The sequence below is a fragment of the Erithacus rubecula genome, assembly GCF_903797595.1.
Source record: "Erithacus rubecula genome assembly, chromosome: 9".
NCBI classification, from domain to species: domain Eukaryota; kingdom Metazoa; phylum Chordata; class Aves; order Passeriformes; family Muscicapidae; genus Erithacus; species Erithacus rubecula.
Genome location: NC_136660.1, coordinates 33,038,174 through 33,061,007, shown reverse-complemented (window position 1 = coordinate 33,061,007; position 22,834 = coordinate 33,038,174). Strand labels below are relative to the sequence as shown.

Here is a 22,834-nt window from a genome sequence, read left to right as displayed (position 1 = left end):
GATGATCAAATTAGTGCCTTGCTGCCTAATTGGCACGAGGTGCACCAGCTAATGAGCAGAGGAGAGAGAGCTGGTGCTAATTGGTGGGCTTGACTCAGCTGGGATTAATCTCCTGTTTTAAGGAGATGCCCACACCCCAAAAGGCACTGCAGGGCTGATTTGCATGTGGATAACGAGCTAGATTTTGGTAAATTTTGCTTCCAAAATAGAAAAGCTGGTGGGTTTTCATCTGGTCCAACCCTTGAAAGTCTCAGCTTTAGTTTTAAACTTGGTTTCAGGCTTTGGCTGAGTTGCTCTCAGCGGGTTCAATTAAAATGGATTTGGCCCTTCACTTGCCTGGTGGATGATTCCTGCTCTGCCTGACCCTCCTCGAGGGGTTTCTCATTTCCCATCATTTAAAAATAGGTCATTGAGAGTTTTATGAGCACATGCAAAATATTAATTACAAAAGTTCACCAGCACAGTTTTGGTCAGCTGGTTTATCCCTCACTCAAAGCAAAACAAGGATTTATGGCAGCGAGTTCTTGGGAGATTTACAGGATAAATGGTGCTTGGGAAGAGCCTGGTCTAATTTAATTTACAGCTCTAATTAGCTGATTTTTAGAAAAATCTGCTTGACCTTCTTGAGGGCAGTAAAAGCTGCATCTTTCCCTGGTCTGCACAAACAGTGCAGTTTAAAATAAATCCAAAACTGAGAGCATCAGATCCAGATGGAGATGCAGCTCCCTCTGGAAGGAGCAGAGGAGAAAATCAGGAGTTCATTCCACAGTGGCCACTAAAATTTCCTCATATTCCTCCATCAAGCAGCTTGGAAAACTCTCTAAATTGTATAAAATCCCAATTTTTATTCCACTTTTATCTCGTCCAAGAAAATCTGATCCTCTCACTGAAGGAAATTAAATTAAGAAAATTTAAAAGCTGAATAATAAATATAAAAAGATTCTACAATAATTTCATATAACAAGCTACTTGATAATTCTACTAAAGAGCTAAATATTAACATTAATTTCATTTTTAAATAGTTTTACTTAGAATTAAATTGAGAAATACACTTTTACTTTTCAGATGGCTACAAAGCTGCACAGTCCTTTGATTTCCTACCACAAATAGCAAAAAAACCTATTTTTCTGGAAATCACAAGTTTTATGCTTAATGATAGAATTGCAATTTATTGTTAAGAAGTTTCTCTTCTGGTGGAACATGAAAACAACTCCAATCCAACAAATTATTGTGTCTGTCCAGATTGAAACTTGAGTTAAACCAGATTAAACTCTTGTTTCAAAGTGCTGCAGTTCACTTAGTCCAGATCTCTTCTGGAGCTGGGAAATTTGTGTTGAAGGATTTGTACCAGCAGATTTTAAACTGCTGAAGACAAAATAGAGATTTTTCATTGCTAAATGAACACTGAGGAGTGAGATTTCTCTCACACAGGTTTTATTTTAAATATCCATTAAAATATATTAAATATATTTTAAAATTCTGTCTCTTGTTAAAATTGTTATTTTCAGTGAAATGCAGAAGAAAGTTTTATTATTTCTGCCATCTGTCCTGTAAAAGTTGTGGTTATCAAGCATCACTTTGGGATTACAAGGCTGTGTTTCAGCCATGCACAATCCTGAATTCTACAGGAATTTTAAAAAGTCCTCCTGGAAAAAAAAATGTATTGCATTGCTATGGAGAATTTGCTTGAATTCATTACAATTTCAAATTCCAATTCCAAATTTAATTCCAATTCAAATTTACAATTCTAAGGATCAGAACAGTATTGGGTTTTTTGGCTTTCAAATACAGATTTTCCTCAATTTATTGTCAATGTCCATTGCTATTTTATCATAAAAATGATAAAATCAAAATCATAAATCATGACAGACAGACCTGCCACTCACAGAACCATCAATGTCAGCCCTGAGCACCATCAGAAGCTCCCAGATGATCCCACACCCAACATTTCAATCCCAGCTGAGTTCTCAGCACTTTTTTTAGTCCTACAGAAGGAAAATTTTTACTTTATGACATGTTCCTTAAGTTGTTTATCCACAAATTCCAGCCTCTGGTTGCAATATTGAGAATATTCAGTAATTAGGAGTTTTGGAGTGGCAGGGAACCTCACATGGAGTTTTTTGAAAAGGGTGGGAGTTCCCACCTGTCTCCAGGATTATTTATTTTTTTGTGACCTCTTCTGATCAGCAGCCATAAATTACATCCTAAAGGAACAGGGAAGGAAGATGGAGTGGGAATGTGGAAACAACATCCTCAAAGATCATCAATTACCTGATTGCTTCCATCAGAGCCCAGCCTTTGGGAAATTACAGAATTTCCCAAAATTCTGGGGGTGCTCACAGCTCAGCTCCCAAGTTCACAACTGCACTTCTCCCAAAATAACATCACACCTCCAGGGCAAGGCAGGAGAGGAATTCCATGGAAAGGGACAAATGAAAAGGTGCAAAATTCAAACCAATGCAAGTTTTCTTTCCATATTTCATGTAATTAAGCAGCTTGTCTTGCTGTCAAGGAACTCTTTCAAGCCCAGAACTCACAGAAGTCAGGAAAGAAATTGGATATGAAAGAGACTGTCAGGAACAGGCAGAGCTGTGGCATTGATGGCAATGCAGGGCTGAAATATTAAAATCCAGTTTTGTTGTCAGGAAGTTTTGAAGGTTTTGAAACTCCCTGTGACAATCAAGTTGATTTTTTTCACCCTTATTTATGTAGTGGAAGCAGAAAGTCCATCTATTTTTAATAAGTGTGGAGATGAGATTTAGAGGAGAGATGGAGGTTCCCAGAGGGAACAGTGGGATCAGTGACAATTGACAGCACAGCAGTGACAATGCCATCAAAAGGATGCTCAAACCAACACCCCTGCAAAAAATAATGCTCCTGCTTAAATAATAAATCCTCTGCAGGGAATTAAAAGCCATGAGGATGTGGCACTTGGGGACATGGGACAGTGGTGGCCTTGGAAGTGCTGGGGTAGGACTTGGTTTTGGAGGGATTTTCCAACTTGTATTTGATAATCTCACAGCCTCATTTATTTTAACAAGATTTAAAATACTTCTTTTACTACTCTCTCAAAAATCACTGGAGAAATTATCTTTAAATAAATGTGTAGATATAAAAAACATACAGATATTTCTATACCCAGCAACTTGTAAATGCAAGCAACAAACACAGATAACTAAGAGAAGCCTCTGCTTCCTGATTTTTTAAATGTCCCATTCTTTTTCTTCTTTCCTTAAAAAAAATCAAACCAGATGGAAAAAAATCAAAAATATTGATAATGTAGAGTTTGCAGTTAAATTTTCCTACCATTTCCTTTTTTAAGAAACATTGTGTTGCTACACAACCAACAATGATGATGTGAGACTACAGGTATCAAAAAAGGGAATTTGGAAATTTTCCTGGAGGAAAGATTTGGTTTTTTAGCTGCCCCCTCAGGTAAAAGATTTGTCTCAGCTCTCCCTTAGAATTATCTACCTTGAGGTAGATTTGCAGTTCAAAATGTTCTGAGCTGTGCATAAAACACATCTTTATCAAACTGGAATCAAAAGGAATCCATGTTAAATATCACAAACCCAGGTTAATGTAAATAAATTACATCAGGTACATACCTTCAACTCCAGTGTGCTGCCTGGCTGGGGAACATTCCCAAAAATGACACAGCATCAGCTGCTGGGGCTTGGGGAATTCCCATCCTGTCTTGTCCATTCCTCCACAGGATGTGTGTGTTCCTGGCATCACAAAAACTGGGATCTAACTGGAGAGATCTCCCCAATCCCTAAAAAAAGAAGGGTGTACATTCCTTAGGGAAAACTGAAAATTCCTTCCCTGGCTGAGACCAGTGAGGCACCTGAGGAAGTGGGAATGAGAAAAGGAAACAATTCCTGAGTTTTGGCTGGATGGAGAGAAACCCCAGCTCTGGAGGAGAATTGAGGTATTTAATCTGAGCTTAGATTTGAACTAAAACCAAACCCAAAAGTGACAGATCAGAGTGATTGGAGAAAAAAAAACTTAGAAAAAACTTATTAGAAGCAGAAAAATATTCCTGTATTTCCTAATCATGGCATTGGTATTGCTTGTACAAAGAGACAATTTTGATTTTTGGGTAGATGGTAAAATTTTGCTTTCCTCTGAGATTTCAAGGCTAAAGTTTTAGGAATGTCATGACTGGGAAACTGTTAAAAAACTCCCAAAAACCAAACTGAAAGATCCCCACACCATAATATATTCCACTTCTCATATTAACCATGTGAAGTCCAAAGGAAAGTACCAGATTCTGCACCTGGGATGGAGCAACCCTGGATGAATGGACAGACTGGAATTTTCACACTAGAATTGATTAACAAAAATAAAAAATTATAGTTCAATAAAAACCCTTCGTGGATATGGGTACAGCACATTCCACATTATAAACAAACAAGCAAAAAACTCCAACCTAAATGAAAAAAAGAATATTCTGTCACATCTGAGGTTTGGAGTCTTTTCCAACATTAGCAGTTCCAATTCTGCTCTGCTACAGAAACATCCCTAACTCCTCACACACCACACACACAAAGGATTTTAAGTCAGGTCTAAAAACTGCACAGAAATTTGATGCCCAGGATGAATTTTCTGTGTTTCTGCATTTAAGAAGCCCCCAACCTTGAAGAAAATGATCTTTAAAATTCTGTCTCCAAACCACATCAACCACAGAGGACTGAACTCATAAAACAGCAGCAATTACATTCTTAAAACCAAAAAAAAACCAAAAAAACACACAAGTCCCAAATTGTTTGCAAGTTTAATAATTTCAAAACCTGAATTTTTCAATACAGACTTAACTTTAAAAAAAAAATTATCAAAAATTTAGCTTAATACTTCTACTAATACAACTGTATTTTTTAAAAAAGAATATTTACAGAATTCCAATGAATAACAAAAACTTAAGCATAGGATAATTTCATCAGAAAATAGCTTCAGCTGGCAGCAATATGGATTCCTGATTGCTCTACTGATCAAGAGGAAAAAGAGGAGAATCACTGATATTACAAAATGCATTTAAGCTTTGCACAAGCACCTGATGGTTTAGGAACCACCACTGGCAAAGCTGCTAAAGAAACATCTACCTTCTATCTGTAACCACATTAATAAACAGATTTTGCAAAGCAAGCATACAACTATCAAAAATCTGAGCTTAAAATCTGAGTGCAAATCAATTAATATTAAGAAAAACCTATGATTGGAATGACTGAATTGATTCCTGATTGGGTCTGGGACTCTCAAGACTATTTCCTTGTCCTTGTGCTGGATCTTGTCCTCCTCTCCATCCCTCCAGTCTGAGCTGCTCTTGCATCCTCTTCTCCAAGTTTAGTTTTGTTTCTTCTTCCTCTTTGGAGAGCCCCATTTTCATCATTCCCTATTTGCACGTGGAAAAATGTCAATTTGTGTCATCAATCAAACATTTCCCACAAAATTCCATCTTCACCCACATTGTTTTGAAAGGAAATGTCCCCAGTGACAACATTCCAAAGATTACATCTCTGAATTCAACAAACCAGATACCAACCCCAGACTTCTGCACATCCAATATCCTTTAAGTTGGATCCCTGAGGATTTACAGCTATTTCTGAAAGTAGGTTAACATTAATGAGAGCACCAAAACCAATTAGCTGCCATTTTAGCTAAAATTCCTTCCACTGATATGTAAAACTAAAACAGAACCAACACCAAAGTCCTGCAAAAATTAAATCAGAGGAAGTTTTATGGCAGGAAATTCCTTGCTGTGTAACTCTAAAGAGTTGCTGTCATTTCTACATCAAGGCATTGGTTTGATAATCTTTTCTAATTGGGAGTTTTAAAGCCAAGCTGAAAATTCCAGGGAATATTTTAGGTGGTAACAGGACCAGGGCAGTGATTGTTCCTCCAGTTTGGGTCCCTCAGCTCAGGAGGGACATGGAGGGAAGGGAATGGAGCTGGGGAAGGGGCTGGAGCCCCAGGAGGGAGCTGGGATCTTGGATCTTTTCCAAACTAAAGGATCCCATGATTCTATGATCTACACACAGTCGTATCTCCACATAACTGAAAAGAGAAGAAAGAGAGGAAAGAGAGGAGCCATTTTTGCCTCACCTGATTTGAATTTTTTGGGTGCCACGTCCTCTGCTGGCAGCTGGCCTTTCCTCCTGCGAGAGGTGGGGGCTGCCTGTGCAGCAGGGTCACCCTCCTGGCCTCCTCCAGACTGATTCTCCTCAGAGCCAGTGGATGCTCCACTCAAATCCTGATTTTCCAGAGTGTTGCCATTTTCTGGCAAGTCTTTGCTTTTATGGGGGGAAGGAGAAATAGCTGCCTCAAATGGGAATTCAACTTTCCTCTTCTTATTCCTCAACTGCCTTGTTATTCCCTGGCATGGATTCTTTTCCTGAGATGCATCTTCACTTCCTACAAGAATACTCTTCTGCCCTCTGGGCAGGTTGGGTCTTCCCCTGAGAGAAATGGAAATTGTTCCTTCAGAAGTAGAAGAAGTTGTTTTCTTCCTGCCTACTCTTGATGGATTTTCTTTTGCAGGTGGAGCTACTTCCAAAAGTTTACTTTGTTCTTCAGGAACTCCACCTTTACCACCTTCTGGCAAACCTTGTGGTGAGGTGGGACTAACAGCCAGTGAAGTGGTTGCTTGCCCTTTTACAGGATCTGTATTTTCTTGGGAAGAACTATCCAAACTCTGTTTAGCTTCCCTGTTATTTTTCCTACCACTTTGTTTTGATGAGACCTGGTTTCCCTGAATAGAACTTTTTGCTTCTATCAAGGGGGCAACTTCCTTCCTCCTGCCTCTTCTCAGTTGATTTTCTTTTCCAGAAGGATCACAAGTTTCTGAGGGAACATTCTGCTCTTCCTTGGGAGCTTCTCCTCCATCACCTGTGGGCAGCCTGCGTTTCCCTCGTAGAGAGATGGAGTTGGCTGTGTGTGATGCCAGAGCAGTTTCTTTCCTTCTGCCCCTTCCTGCTGCCTTCTCCTTTGCACAGGACACAGCTTCCAAAGTTCCCTGTTCTCCATCAGTACCCTCATCTTTAGTCTCTGCCAACCCACATTTGCTCTGGAGAGGAGCTGAACTTCTTGTCTCTGCTGCCGGATCCATCTTTTTCCTTCTGTCCCTTGCTGATGCATTCACTTTTACCTTTGAAGTTTGATTACCCAGAGCTGGATTTTCATTTTCTCTCTCTGCCACCTTTCTGGCATCACCTGCCAGTGCCCCACTCCTTGTCCTGACAGAAGGAGATCTGCTCTGTGAGGCTGCAGCTGCCTCACGTCTCCTCCCCCGCCTGGGTGCACTGTGCTCTGCTGCAGAGGGAGCAGCTCCCAGAGCTGGTCCTTGCTCTGGTAAAACAGCCTCATCCATCCTCTGATCTGCACTCAGTGTTTGGTTTTCCATCAAGGCAGGACTAGCTTTTTGTGGGATGGAATCAAGTTGTTTTCTCCTGCCCCTCCTTCCCTGTGAAGGAGGATTTTCAGAATTCTCATGTTGATTATCTTTGTCAGTCATCCTTTCACCACCCTCAGGTAAACTTTTTCCTTCAATTGCTTTAGAACTGCCTTCTTCAAGCTGAAAATTAACTTTTTTACCTCTTCCTCTTGTACACATGGGTGCATTTCTTTGTGCTGGATTCCCCTGCAGGATGTCAGTTTGCTTTGCTCTCAGTATTCTCTGTTCATTTCTCATTTTCCCCTGACTGCCCTGAGCAGGACTGGCACTGTCTGCAGCAGGGCTGGGCTGCTCCTCCCTGGCTTGGGCTGCACTGACACAAACAGAGCCCAGGGAGTCCTGCAGAGAAGATTCATCCACTTCTGTCTCTGACTTAAATTTAGGAGTAATTGATTTTAGGCTGTTCACATTTTCAGTAAATTCATCAGCTTTTTTCTCCAAAGAGTCCTTTTTGCATCTCCTGTTTCTAGCCCTGTTTGCTTCCATGTTCTGAGCACAGACTGGCATTTTGTTTGTCTCTGCAGAAGGTGACTCTGCCTTTAATCTTTGAGCTGCCTCTGTTGTATTTTCCTGAGCATTTTCTGTTTCACATCCCTGAGATTCTTTCATCTTATTTTTCATGTGGGATTGCATTTCAGCATCAGTTTCAGTTGATGTTTCCTCAGTTTTCTGAATGTTTTGTGTATTTTCAAGTGCGACCTCAGGAGTGTCTGCTTTTATTTCAGCTGAGTGCTTTCTGTTTCTAGCACTTCTGAGAGACTTACCTCTTCTCTCTGCTGCCTTCAGTTCAAGCTTAGTGCCATTTTCAGATTCTTGTGCTGTGACAGCCTCAGGAGCTTTGTCACAAGGCTGTTCCTGCCTTTGTGTCACTTTTGGGGATGGCTCTTTAGGAAGCTTCCTGGCTGCTCCATGAAGGTTTCCTGGAGCAGCTGCCTTACCTTGGTCATTCCTTGTTTGTCTCCCTCTTTTTGCTGGGATCACTGGTTCTGTGTTCTCTGCTCCTCTGTGCCTCCTCCTCCTTGGTGACAGGAGCACTTCTTCACTGTCCTCTATCCCACTGTCATTAGCTTTGCTATCAGAATTATTTAAACCTGTTTGCAGCTGACACATTTCATTCTGAATGTTTCCAGGTCCTGTCTTTGTGCCTGGACCATCTTCAGTTTCACTGATGCCACAATCCTGCAAACTCTCTTTGGTATTTGCAGGTGCTTTTTGTAGCACTGAAGAATCTTCAACACAAGACTCCAGATTTTCATTTGGATGTTTTAACTCCTTCAGCTCTTTCCTTTTACCTCTTGCTGGTCTCTGAGCAGCTCCAGGTGGTTCCATGTTAAGCCCTTCCAGATCAGGGTGTTTTGGAACAACTTCTTGTATGCAATGCTTTGTCCTCCTTCCTCTTCCCTTGTTTTCAGGTGTGATCACTCCCATCTCCTCTTGGGTACCAGGACTCTGCAATTCCTTTAAACTCACACCATTTTCACTTGGCTTTGCTGCAGCAGGAGGTACAACCCTGGCACCTCTGCCCCTCCTGGGTCTCAGGGTAGGCTGCTCCTCACCAGTTGAGTCTTTCTGTTGAGAATCTTCACCTTGGGAAACTTTTCCTCTCTTTTCTGAAACAGGGTAAAGAGCACAAACAAAAATGAGACATACCTGTGCCTGATTAAAGTATCTGTGCATTTCCTATTTTCTTCACAGAGGCATCTTGCTCAAACAAATCATACAATACAGAAATATGTAACCAATTCCTAGATTAATGCCAGGCTTCTGACTGAAGTTGTTTAATTTATTTGGATAGGTCAAAGGGAAAAAATTATCTTAGTTCAGGAAACAGCTGAGCTCACAGAGAGGTTTAAACAAGATTTGAGCTTCATGGTAACATTTATGATTTTGTATATTCATTATTCCTCTAAAGCAAAATATTTGTGCTTACCACGTTTATGACTGGAATTAGAACCAGGAGAAGCAATTTCTTCTGGAGAATCCATAACATTTACTGATCTCACCTAAGGGAATAAAAAATAACCAATAGATGCATGTGACAGGACAAGGATTTATGGAGCCAACCAATACCAGATGAATGTACAGCAATATTTATAAAAATTCTTGTCAAATCCTTTTCTTTACAAATTAAATCAATTAGTCTTATAATACACCTATTTATCTGATATAAGCTCACAAACAGCAAACTTAATTCTTGCCATCTAAAGTGAAAGCCAACATTGTGGAGAGGTTGAGAAGTGCCTAAATGAGTGTGCTCAAAGGGAATTTGGGGTATTGAAGAGAAACTGAGTGTTTTGTAGTTTCATTGCAGTTCTAAGCACTAAACCCAGGGCCACTCAGCATTTTTCCTATGGAAGATGAGAATCCAAATCTTTTGTTCAGAAAATGATACTGGTAGTGATGCCAGCACATCTCCACTGAAGATCAAGATTCTTCTCACAATAAAAAGCAGCACCAGAACAAACCAGGCCTGACCCACTGATGTGAGAATTTTACTTTTCCTACCTGCAACAGTCAGTGTGGAATGGTGAATGAGATGCTAGGAATGTCACTTTTATATTAAGCCTGTTTTTAATGGTATTTAAAGCAATCTTAAACCATTCATTTGTGACAGGTCCCTTGAAATAAATAATTTTAACACATAAATGCAGCTGTCCCTAAAAAATGTTGCAAGATATGAGGTTGTCATACTAAGAACCATAAATTGCAAACTCCAAAAGTTCCAAGTGTTTTACCTTCACTTCCTCTGGGGTACCAAACATTTCAGTCATTCCAGCATAGTCCACTTCAGAATCAGAAGATTTCTGCCTGGGTTCTGCCAGGAGCCTTTGCAGTCCCACAAAATCCTCCACAGGTTGAGATTTCTCTTTAGGAGACTTCATCAATCTGCTGATTCCAAACATCTTTTCCATGGGCTCAACCTTTTCCTTTGGTGTCTGCAAAATGTGCCTGATCCCAACCATGTCTTCTACAGGCTGGGATTTCAGCTTTGGGCTTTTCTTGCTTGAAGCCACACCTGGCACAGCTTTTATTGCTTTCCTGCTCTCTATTGGAGTCTCCAGCAACCTTTTCAAGGCTATTTCATCTGGGATTGCTTCCAGCTCTTGCTGTGGGGTCTTCAGGAGCTGCTTGATGCCAGACAGGTCCTCCACTGGTTCTGGCTTCTGCTTTGGGGTCTTCATGAGCTGCTTGATGGCTGACAAAGACTCTGCAGGTTCCAATTTCTGCTTTGGGGTCCTTAAGAGCTCTCTGATTCCTGACAAAACCTCTACAGGTTCCAATTTCTGTTTTGGGGTCTTCATGAGCTGCTTGATGCCTGACAAAACCTCTACAGGTTCCAATTTCTGTTTTGGGGTCTTCATGAGCTGCTTGATGCCTGACAAAACCTCTACAGGTTCTAATTTCTGTTTTGGAGTCTTCATGAGCTGCTTGATGCCTGACAAAACCTCTACAGGTTCCAATTTCTGTCTTGGGGTCTTCATGAGCTGCTTGATGCCTGACAAAACCTCTACAGGTTCCAATTTCTGTTTTGGAGTCTTCATGAGCTGCTTGATGCCTGACAAAACCTCTACAGGTTCTAATTTCTGTTTTGGAGTCTTCATGAGCTGCTTAATGCCTGACAAAGACTCTGCAGGCTCCAATTTCTGTTCTGGGGTCCTTAAGAGCTCTCTGATTCCTGACAAAACCTCTACAGGTTCCAATTTCTGTTTTGGAGTCTTTAAGAGCTCTCTGATTCCTGACAAAACCTCTACAGGTTCCAATTTCTGTTTTGGAGTCTTTAAGAGCTCTCTGATTCCTGACAAAACCTCTACAGATTCCAATTTCTGCTTTGGGGTATTCATGAGCTGCTTGATGCCTGACAAAACATCTACAGGTTCCAATTTCTGCTTTGGGGTCCTTAAGATCTCTCTGATTCCTGACAAAACTTCTACAGGCTCCAATTTCTGCTTTGGGGTCCTTAAGAGCTCTCTGATTCCTGACAAAACCTCCACAGGCTCCAATTCCTGCTTTGGGGTCCTTAAGAGCTCTCTGATTCCTGACAAAACCTCTACAGGTTCCAATTTCTGTTTTGGGGTCTTTAAGAGCTCTCTGATTCCTGACAAAACCTCTGTAGGCTCAGACTTCTGCCTTGGGGTCTTCATGAGCCTCTTGATACCTGACAAAACCTCTCCTGGTTCTGCCCTTTGCTCAGGGGTCCTTAAAATCTTCCTTTTGCTTGACATGGCATTAACTGGCTCCACCTTCTGCTTTGGAGTCCTCCTTTTATTTCCTGATTTCACCAGAGATGTTGGTTTTTCTGGAGTTATTGCCAAACTATCCACATTATCTTTGTGCACAGCTTGTCTTTTTTCAGGAGTTTTTGTGGCTGTTTCATCAAACATAGGTGGAGATGACTCCTCTCCCAGAAAGCAGAATATGCCTGGATTCTCTTGCTTCTGCTCTGAAGCATCTGAATTATTTAATGGTGACACCATCATCTCTCCTGAAAATAAGCAGTAAATTTATGCCATTTGGAAAATAACTTAAGCAGAAAATCAACACATTTTAATTGCTGTGTAGTAAAAAAAAAAAACAAATCCAAATATAGCCTTCTAGAAATCAAAATCCAAATATGTGCATTGGGCATTCAGTATCTGAAACAACTCATCAGCAGCTTGAAGTTTCATAGCAAATGGAATGAGTAATAAAATGTCCTACTCAGAAATTAACTGAAATTCCATTTTCTTTTAATACCTGATAAATCTCAATGGCTCCTTTCATAGCTGCTGGATGCTTCACCTCAGTTATGTGTGCCTATGCTGCTCACCCATAATATACCAAATATTCTTTTTTTTAAATATCAAACCTACCAGATTCCTCAGGAGTGTGCAAGTCAGAAATGTCCCCTGCAGCCCATGGTGGTGTAAAATCAGCATTCTGAGCAGCAGCCAAAGGAAATGCTTTTCCTCCCTGATTTTCTGGAGTTTGGAACATTTCAGGCACTCCTAGAAATTATATTTGGAGAAATGAGCAGAAGTTTTGACAAAAAAAAAAACTGCACAGCAGGCAGATGAAACAACAGACTTGAAAATCTCACCTGTGAAGCTTTCATCCATATCCATGTTTAACTTCAGCTGGGGATTTTTTACCACTTTGGGGACATGTCCAGCTGACCTGACTGAGGTGGAATAAGCTCTACCTACAACTATGGTAGCAGGTGATGCTGCATGACCTGTGCTGAAGTGATCTTTTATTTTCTTCTCTGGAGTCTGCAGAGGGAAAAGAAAAAAAAATAAAAATAAAAAGAGTTGTGAAACAGATTCATGGTGGAAGAGGTGGCCAAGCTCCTTCCATAATTTATCATCAGTCATGGTTGTCTGGAGGATCCAGTGCCAACAAGTGTTCAGGAAATCAGGTCCTGCCTGATTTTTATGATCACAGATTGGACTCTGAGATCTTGGAGGTCTTTTCCAACCTTAATAATTCTGGGATTGCTTTAGTACAAACCTCCATTTCCCCACATGTTCTGAGAGACATCAACTCCCATTTCACATCACATCAAGAGCTCAGCTTCTCCATCACAATCCATCCAAGCTGTTTGGTGGGTGTGCAAGAAAATAAAACACAAAAAGGAAAAGGATACCTTTGGTGGGTGGTTGATCCTCTTCAGAGCTCTTCTTTTACAGACACTTTTTTTAGCAGGCCTTGATGATGGTCTTGGAACTCCCAGTTTTACCACTTCTGCCCAAGATTTTGCAACTAGAAGATAAGAAAAAAACCACTTGAATTCTGAGCTGTATAAACAGAAGTTCACAATTATCTCTGGGATTCCAATGCATCTTCTGCAGTTTGCCAGTGGAAAGTGATTTTTATTATCTGATAACACCTGAAGTGTTATATTCTCAATCTGAAAACCCAATTTCAGCTGAAATTTAAGAAGAATCCAAGTACCCAGTGAGCTTCACACATTGGCAAACACAGCTCAGATCCTACAACTGGACACTGACCCAGCTCCTTCCTCTCTTTTGGAAGGAACTCTTTTTATTTCCAACAGAAACTCATCATGAGCCTTTCAGCCTCATTCATTATAGATCAGCTTTCCTCTGGTGAGATTTAACAGAAGAGAAATTGTTTCCAAGTGAAGTTTCTTCTACTACCTTCCTGAGGAATTTCAGTCAGGAAAACCATTTATTTATCCTGCTTTTAGATCTACACAGATCTCCCAGAATTTTTCTTGTATCACCTTCTCCTTGTGACACACTCCCAAAATTCTCAGAGCATCATTCATCATCATCACAGCATCATTCTGAACACAGCAGTGGGAGCAGGGAATTACAGCTGTGGAATAAATCAAGTAGTAGGAATCTGTCTTATTTACTTCAGGAAAAAAAATGCTATCAAATCAGAGGGATCATATAAAAGAAATTGTTTTTAAAATAGAGATAAAAAGGGGAATGCTGTTCCTAAAGAAAAGGATGTTGTTATTCTCTTGTCAGAATTGCTATGTCAGTCTGTAAATAAAAAGCACTTTGAAAAGTTGACATGGCCAGGGTGTGCAGGATGCAGAGAAAAATGCCAAGCATCCAGGAAATTATCTGAAAAAAGCACTGGAAAGAGTTTTATTTTGGATGTGAAATTTTTAAGAGCTGTGATGTTCTTTTCATATTACAGAAGGAATTGATGCAGTGAAATTAAAAAGCACAAAGAGGTGGTGAGACATGGAATGCCACTGGTATTTGTCAAGAGCTCTGCTGCCATTAAAATGGACAGAATAATAAAAGTAATAAAAATTCCTGGGTGAATGGGGAATTTGACTTTGTCAAACTGATTTAACTGATGAAAACAGGTGACAAATACACCCCACTGTAAAGTTTATTCAAAAGTCAAAACTTGAACCAGAACTTCCCTATTACAGCTTCCAGTGCTGTCAAAACTATTTCAAATCAATGCTCAACACTGGGAATTTTGAAGATTTGAAAGGAACACCCAGTTATGATCCTATTTTTTACAAAGTTTGGGGGCCTTTTATAAAATTAAGGCACAAAATAACCAAAGTGAAGCTGCACTGCTATAAATTTTTAAGTTTTCCAAAACGAAACTGATGTGATAAACATGGTTTAGCTTAACATACTTGAACTTGACAAGATTTTAAAGATCATGATTCTAACCTTGCAAAGAGAATGTCAATTTTACCATTTTTTCACTTCTGAACATTAATATTTGCCTTTAAATGGATCTGTAGATGCTTTAATAAATTTGCATTATGAATGAGAAAATGCAACACTTTGCACTTCCAAGAATCCCAGCAGATTTCAAAAGATTCCCCAATTATTTGGTGGCCTCAGCATCACAAAAAACAGTTATTCCAGTTTGGCTTCCTGCATTTTTAAAGCATGAAAGTGAATATTAAAAAAACCATAACTGTTGAAACCAACCTAATAAATTGGCACTGGAGGCACCACTTCTCCTCTTGGCACTGAGAGCAGCCACAGCCCCTCCTCTGCTCCTCCTGGCAGTGCCCCTCAAAGCCAGCTGGGCACCTCTGGCTGACCTGGCAGCTGTCACTGTCACTTTGGCACCTTGGGGAGCAGATTTGGGTGTTTTCTCTTGGGTACCACTGCTCCCCTCTGAAAGCAGGTCTTCTGTGGCAGCATCCTTCTCCTCTGCAATTGGGAATGGGCTGGGGGGCTGGGAGATGGAGAAATGGCCTCTCCTGAAAGGGGCTGGAGAGCCTGAAGGGATTTTGGGTGTTGCCTTCCCTGACACAGGGGATGAGGCTCCTGGGGACTGCTGGGATGGGCAATTTTTGGATGACTTTTTTTCTTTCTGGTCAAAAAAAAAAAAAAAAAAGCACATTAGTTAATGGAGAATAGATATTTTCTTCTTTGGATTTTACTTTTTTCAGCAATGATACAGAAAATGATTCCTAAACTGTTGATCAAGTCTAGGCTAAGTTTGGCAGGAGGGTTTACCTTACTTTTGATCCTCACACTTTCCCATCTTTACCCTTTATCCATCCCTAGCCACTAATTAAATCATTATATGTAAATTTTAGTTTCAGACTGATTGATTTTAAATTTTTAGCCTGATTTCTCCTTGTGTGTTTTACCCATCCATTAAGTAGCAGAGTGACCTTGCCCATGAACTTGATTGTACTTTCACTTTATAATAAACCTGCTTTTGCTGATGATTCTTTGAGCATCCCAAAATACTCACGAGTGACACCAACATACATCACACAAGGTTTCCTATTCATTTTGAATTCATAAATAATAAATACATATTTATAAATTCTGATCACAGAATTACTCCTAAGATTTACCTGATCTATCTGGTGCTTCCAGCCCTTTTTGAGCACAGCTCGAGGAGAATCTCCACAGGGTAAACTCATCCTGGCAGGGAGAGCTCCTTTTTTCAGGGGGGAGTTGGGAGGCAAACTTTTATCAAAGAGTTCTGGACTCAGATGGCCACCAAAAGACACTCTCTTCCTTTTACCCAGAGTCTGAGGGAGCATTTCACCACTTTTCCTCTTCTTTGTCTTGCCTGAAAAGAGCAATTGAAATGATTTTTAGGTATATCTGAGAATCCAAGGCAGCATTTTTAACCTTTACCTGTGCATTTCAAAGCTGGGAAAGAACCCAAAGGAACTTAGCATAAAGAGAAATAGATTAAGTCCAGGATATTTTATACATATTGTTAAGGTCAAATGTAACTCCACAAATATTTTACAATTAATGTCAGTAATGTCACTTTTTATTTAAGTAGGAGAATCCTTAGAAAAGTGCTCCAGAATTTCTCAAATACAAAAAACAAGGCAGGGGATGCAATGTATTTACCTGAGGCTTTGGTTTCTGAGGCAGGCTCAGTGTCTCTCAGCTCAGCAGCACTTCCAGATCTTCTCTTGCCTGATGCTCTCCCAGGTGTTGTAGCACTGGCACCTTCCAGATCCTGGTTTTGGTGACACCTGTCCAGGGCCAGCTCTGCTGGAGTTCCAGTGGCTTTTCTGCCTGAACTGTGCTGTTCCTGAGCAGGGCTTGTCTCCAGTGCTGCTTCAGCCAGCCCTCCAGAGGTCCTTGGCCTTCCCCTCTTCCTGCCAGGTGTCTGAGCAAGAGATGCCAACACCCCTTCTGAAGCCTCTGAATGGGCACTTTTGTCCAAAAGTTCTTTACTCTCCCTGCTGCTTCTTCTGGGACTCTTGGAATTAGAGAGAGAGGAAGGGCTTTCACAATATTCCATCTTCTGCTTTGTCTGATCCCAGAATTCTTCCAGCACTTCCTTGATACATATTCCTGGTGTTTGCTGTTGGCTGTTTTGTCTTTGCTTCAAGCATTTGTGCTCTGGCAGAGGCAGCTGTGTGCCATCACATCTGCACACGATATCCAGCACTGGGGCTCTAGCTGGGCTTGCTGCAAGTGCCTTCAGTTTCACTGAGCCACGCCCTGGGCTCCTTGGAGTTTCAGCATTCCCTGGATCCTCCCCAGTGCCTTTTTTGGGAGGTGACACAGCCAGAGAACGAGGACTCTTCCTCCTGGATGTTGGTGAGCTCAGCACATCCTGCCCTCCTTCAGGGGTCCTTGGAAGTGAGCATTCAAGTCTCACTATGGAGCACTGCTCCACCACAAGCAGGGAATTCCTGTGCTTCTTGCTGCTTTTGGGTGTAGCTGCAGTACCTCTGGATCTGCCTGGTGTCCTAAATTCCTTAGGATCCTGCAGTGGACTCTGGCTGCTAACTCCTGACCCCCTTGAAACGGGAGTTTGAGGATTGCTGGGAGTTTTTCCTCCAGCTGGCAGCTTGTTAAGCACTGTATCCATTATTTTATCACTCCTCCCAATGATACATTCCTCTGCTCTGCCTGTTTCCTTTCCTTTAGTCAGGCTGTCTGGATTATCACTCCTCACAATGATACCTTCTTCCACTCTGCCTGTTTCTTTTCCTTTAGTCAGGCTGTCTGGATTATCACTCCTCACAATGATACATTCTTCCACTCTGCCTGTTTCTTTTCCTTTAGTCAGGCTGTCTGGATTATCACTCCTCACAATGATACATTCCTCTGCTCTGCCTGTTTCCTTTTTTTCAGCCGAGCAGGTCAGCTCAGTATCACAAATGGGAACACTTGGATCTGGCAGAACCCTGCCAGACTCTCCTTTTGTACTTTTCCTGTGCAGAGGTTTTTCTGCTTCCAGATTCTTTTTCAGATTTTCATAGAGGCTACTAAAGGGTGACTTTTCAGTTTGCTTTTTAAGAAGATTATGTATTCTCTGTGAAGATTTGGGTGTTTGGAGTTTGACAGGGAAAGCTTCAGGAAGATTTTTCTTTGGAGTCTGTTTATTTTCATTGGCATTTTTTCCTTCACATTCAGCATTATCTACAAAGAAAGCAAAGCAAAACAACAATATAGACACAGAGTTACTTCAAAAATACAGAACTACAAATGTAAGTTCCATAAATACAGATTTAAAATTCCTTATTTTCCCTCCCAAGAGGGAAGATCCTGGTCAGCAAAGATATTCCCAGTCAAACAGGATCCACTGAAATGGAACATTTGGAAGCAGCATGGGCTGTTTGCATTGGAACAAAAATCTGTCAGAAATGGTAATAAAGAGCCTTCTCTGAAAAATCAGGATTATTTAAGACAAAAAGGATAGAAAGGTGAAGTCCTGGCATTTAACCAGCCCATGGGTTATAACTACCCAGAATTAGCAGCTCTGGATTTTTCTGCTTCTGCAGGAAACAGTTCCTGTGAACAATTACTTCAATACATACCATATACCACCAAAATTCTACTTGTTTCAATTTTTTATTAGGAAAGAATGCATGAGATAATTCAATATTTGCTTTAAAAAGGTGTAGCTGTAGGTCAACAAAGCAGATCAAGTTAAATTTTCATGTCAAAGGTGAATTCACAGCATTTAAACATGATGAGATAGTTACTGACACAGCAGATTGCAAAGTCTTAAAATGCCTTTTTTCTCCTCTTTTAACTTAGTTTTAATTCTAATGCTAACAATAAATGCAGTTCAGGGAACAAAAGTAAACAAAGCCCTCATAAAACAGGTACCAACCTGAAGCATCCCCACTTTTAGCTCCTGGAGATTGTTTCTGTAATAATTCCACTTCTGCCACCTGCTGAACATGAAGAACCTGTAAATTTGTACAACATTACAGCAGAGCAACAAGTGTTTTACACTTCAGCTTTCAATTCTGCATTGAAAAGAAAAAACTATTTATAAGAGAATGTGCATTGTCCCTGAACAACCTTTAAAGTATTTAAATAAATCCTTGAACTTTTTAATATTCAACATTGGCCAATGCATTTGAGGTCCTAGAGAAGTTTATCTTGTTTTATCATTTAAATTCTGAGCTATCAAAGCAGCTGTAAAATAAGAATAAAACCATTTCTCCTTCTTACCAAATCTACTGGAAGATTTATAACTCTTAGTAACATCATGAATTATTAATTACCTATAAACAACAAGTGAGAAATTTTTGACTAGAAAAAATTACTAAATTTTTAAAAGTATTTATCTGAAAGAGTTTATTTATTTGTATTTTCAGACAAAAAGCAGTTCCAGGTTGAAAAGTTACTTTGAATAAGAAAACCCTAACACTACTATCAATATATTTGTAAAAGAAAAGTCCACAGCCACAAAATTACCTGCAGAGTTTCATCTTTTAGAGATCTGGAGTGCCTCTTCTTTGGGGTTGATTGCAGAGGATATTCAAACCTGAAAGAAATGTTTTAAAATACTATTTTTGGTCAAATAATTGATGACTAAATTTTTATTATTAAGAGGAATGACCAAGGGATAGTTTTCCTCTCCCAACAATGCACACATCTCCATTTGAAAGGCTTTAGTAACTTAAAACCACTTTAAATTCCCCCTTAAAAGTGACAACTCTCAAAATCCAAACGATCTCTCTAAACAACTCCATCTTTATTGATTTCACTATGATATAAAGACAATTATAAGCAATCCTGCCTTTTGATGAAATCCTATGAGACTTCAGAGAGAAATATGAACAAAACTTCCTTCATTTCTACTCTAGAATGAAACAATTGATGAGTTTGGGGGTGACACCCACCTGAAAGAACGATCAATAATGGTTAAAACATCTCCGTGCTTCAGGGGAACGGGCTGCTCAAAGCTGGCCCCGTTCAGCTGGGTGGGGTTCACAGTGCTCAAATTAGTCAGGACTGCCTAAAAAAAGCAAACAAAAAAAAAGTCAGAGACCTGCTGAGGTGCACCAAGGCAATTCATAAATTCAGTAAGAGATCCATCCCACCTGCTTGTTCTCGTTGATGTCAACTCTGCAGTGCTCGTTGGACACCCAGGGCAGCCGCATGCGGATGTCACATTCTGATTTCCTGGGGAAACACAGGTTCAGTTTCACCCAAAACACAGGGAAATCTGCAGAATCTGGGCATCCCCCATGATTTGAGTAATGGTACAGCAGCATGATGGCTTTGATTTGGAGAAAATTAACTACCTAAGGGTTTTTAAAGTGGTAAAAAAAAATAGCAGCTCACGCTTCTCTAGCATCAGAGAAGTGGGATCAGAAAAATGGTGAAAAATGGTGAAAAAAGCAGATCACAACAAGCTGAGACATGGCTACAGCACAGCTGCTGCTGTGGGATTACTTGCTGCCAGAGCTCCCTGAGACTTGTGCAGTGTTTCTGGATAAAGCCATTCTCACACTCTCATTTCTGATCTGAGACTGTGAACAGGTAACTGGACCCTTGGTCTCACCTGCAGAACCACTTCTACCTTCATAAAGTTATTGGGGAGTTAAAAATGTTTATAAATGTACAGACTTTTCCTTTCTGTCCTTTTCTTAAGCTAATCTCTAATGTTTTTAATTTGTTGTTGGTCTTATCACTTTTAATCCCTTCCCCTGACTTCCTGTGCTCAGAAACTTAAAATCAATCAATCAATAACAATAATTATAGAAAGAACAAAAAGCAGTAACAAAACAAAGTTCAACTTTCTACTCTTACATTAACCTTAGTCTGTATCACCTTTCCTCCTCTGTATACAGTTCCTAAATTAACATTTTTGTAAATAAGCATTAAAAGACATGACCTGCAAGAAAACACTCATTATTTCAATGTGTGCAAGCAAATTCTCACCTTCCAAACACACAAGAAGTTGAGGTGAGTGGAAAAACAATTCCATCAGTACCATTCCTTTTAATGACAACGATTGTCCCGTAGCGTGGCATCTTCCAATGTCAGGAACCCTACCTATAAAAAATTACTCAGATTATTCATCCTAATTATGATTTACATGTTTATGAGAGTTTTTATTACCCATCAGAACATTGGAAAAGTTCAGGAGCAACACAGTTCCGTAAACAGCAGAAAAACCTCACTCCTCCTCACTAAATCCCAATCTCTCAGTTTCTCACCTAGCTGGAAATCCTCAGATTTGAATTTAAAATAAAGACCAAGCGGCTGTGGCTCTATCCTGCTGGAAAAGGGGGGGATAGCAGGGCAGAACAGCAGGGAAGGGCTGGAAATGGGGCAGCTCCTGAACATATCGTGACAGGAGAAAGAAGAGCTCTGAACTGACAGAAAACCCCCGAACCCACAGCACAACCAGCGACTTTCAATATATTTCCACGTAATGCATTATTTAATATGTAAGTTTGATTAGCACAAGTGATCCTCAAACAAACATATTTATCGGCACTCTGTTGGAAAGCAGCAAAGTAAAACAAGGGAATGAAATGCAATTAAGACAGCTTCTTGTGGAATTTCTTAATGAGCTGAATGCGATAAAACACTTGTTGGCAAGACACGATTTGGAGGGGAAGGCGGCGCTCCTGCGGCTTGTGGGGAACGCAAACACTCGGGGTCTGCACCGAGAGCACCCTGTCCACGGCACCCGGCAGAAAAAATTTATAACCCAGCGCTTCAGGCGGCCACAGGGCAGGTAAACACCGGGGGAGAAGAGGGCAACAGCCACCATGGCAGGGCGCTAGAGCTGCTAAAGGTGGGCAAAGCCGCCGAAGCGGGGCGTCAGGCGGCCCAACTCCTTCTCAAAGCCGCGTCCCGCCGGCCCTACTGCCCTCCCGGCTGCCCGCCCGTACCTGGCTCTGCCGGAGCGCTGGCGGCCGCTGACGGGCCCCGTGTGGCGGAGTCCGACGCCCCCCCCGCGCGCTCCCGGCACGGCGCGGCGCCGACTGAGCCCTTCCCGCGCCCGCGCGCCGGACCCCGAGCCTCGCACTGCGCCCCCCTTCCGCCCCGGTGTATCCCTCCGCCAGGCACTAACGGGAGCGCCGAGAACAGCGCAGACAAACGGAGCGGGAACCGCCGGCACCGCCCGCGCCTGCCGGCAGCAGCCATGGCTGCGGGACAACACCGAGCCCGCCCCGCCGCCACGAGCGGCACCGGGCACAGGGACTCTTTTACCTTTTTTCCGTGCCGCATCGGCGGAAGGAGAAACATCCGCCGCGAGCTGACGGTTGAACATTCGAAAAGGAGCGCGGTGGCCTCTGATTGGCGGAGGGGGCGGCGCGCGCCGCGCAGCGGAGCCAATGGGGAGCGGGCAGGGCTGTTTGAGTTCAAACGGAGGCGCCGCTCTGCGGAGCCGCGCGCGCCTCAGGCGCTGCCCGGGACCGGCAGCGCGACCGGCCCGAACACGTACCTGTACTTGTACCTGTACCTGTGCCCCATCCTGAACCTGTTTCTGTGCACAAACCTGGCATAGAACCTGTACGTGGATCTGAACCTGTGCTTGTACCTGTGTCCCTGAACCTGTATCTGTGCCCCAACCTGGGCCTTTTCCTGAACTTGTACCTGTGACCAAACCTGTATCTGTACATAAACCTCTACCTGTACTTGTGCCTGAACCTGTACCTGTGGCTATACCTGTACCTAAACCTGTGCTGTACCTGTGTCTGTACATGAACCTCCACCTACACCTGTACCCTTAACAGTACCTGTGCTCACACCTGAGGTTCAGGTGTCTGTACCTGAACTTGTACCTGAACCTTTGTTCACACCTGCACCTGTACATGAACCTGTACCCATATTTTTACCTGAACCTTATCTAGATCTGTATTCTGAACCTGCACCTGAACCTACACCTGTACCTGTCCATTATTGAGCCCCTCCCTGAGTGGTCCCAATTCTGCACCTCAGACAGCAAAAAACACCCAGATTGACTTTATATCAATTCAGCTTCACTTAGGCTCTATAAAGTCATTTAAGCATCTGGGTTTAATCTGATTAAAACACTACTAGCCACAAAAATACTATTAACCATAACAATAAAAGGGAGAAAAATAAAGAGAGCAAGGATGGGACAGGGTGAGCAGCAGTAAAAGTTAAATTAAAATTTTTTAGTCCATTTAAATCAGCAAATTAATTACCTTCAGTTAGATATCAAACTGATCCCCAT

At 41.5% G+C, this 22,834-nt stretch overlaps 1 protein-coding gene across 1 annotated transcript; it reads right to left on the bottom strand.

Moving 5' to 3' along the window:
- Positions 1–4,761: 4,761 nt before the first annotated feature.
- On the bottom strand, positions 4,762–21,598 carry MKI67 (marker of proliferation Ki-67). The gene is made up of 17 exons (XM_079312289.1): positions 21,522–21,598; positions 20,560–20,669; positions 19,716–19,797; positions 19,515–19,630; positions 19,087–19,156; positions 18,494–18,572; positions 17,476–17,796; positions 16,267–17,277; positions 15,753–15,973; positions 14,866–15,256; positions 13,074–13,189; positions 12,528–12,699; positions 12,301–12,435; positions 10,186–11,933; positions 9,381–9,453; positions 6,103–9,060; positions 4,762–5,392 (listed from the first exon to the last, which is right to left on the bottom strand). The coding sequence occupies exons 2-17, from the start codon at positions 20,649–20,651 to the stop codon at positions 5,262–5,264; spliced, it is 7,716 nt and encodes a 2,571-aa protein (XP_079168415.1). The 5' UTR covers positions 20,652–20,669; positions 21,522–21,598; the 3' UTR covers positions 4,762–5,261.
- Between the last annotated feature and the right edge of the window lie 1,236 nt (positions 21,599–22,834).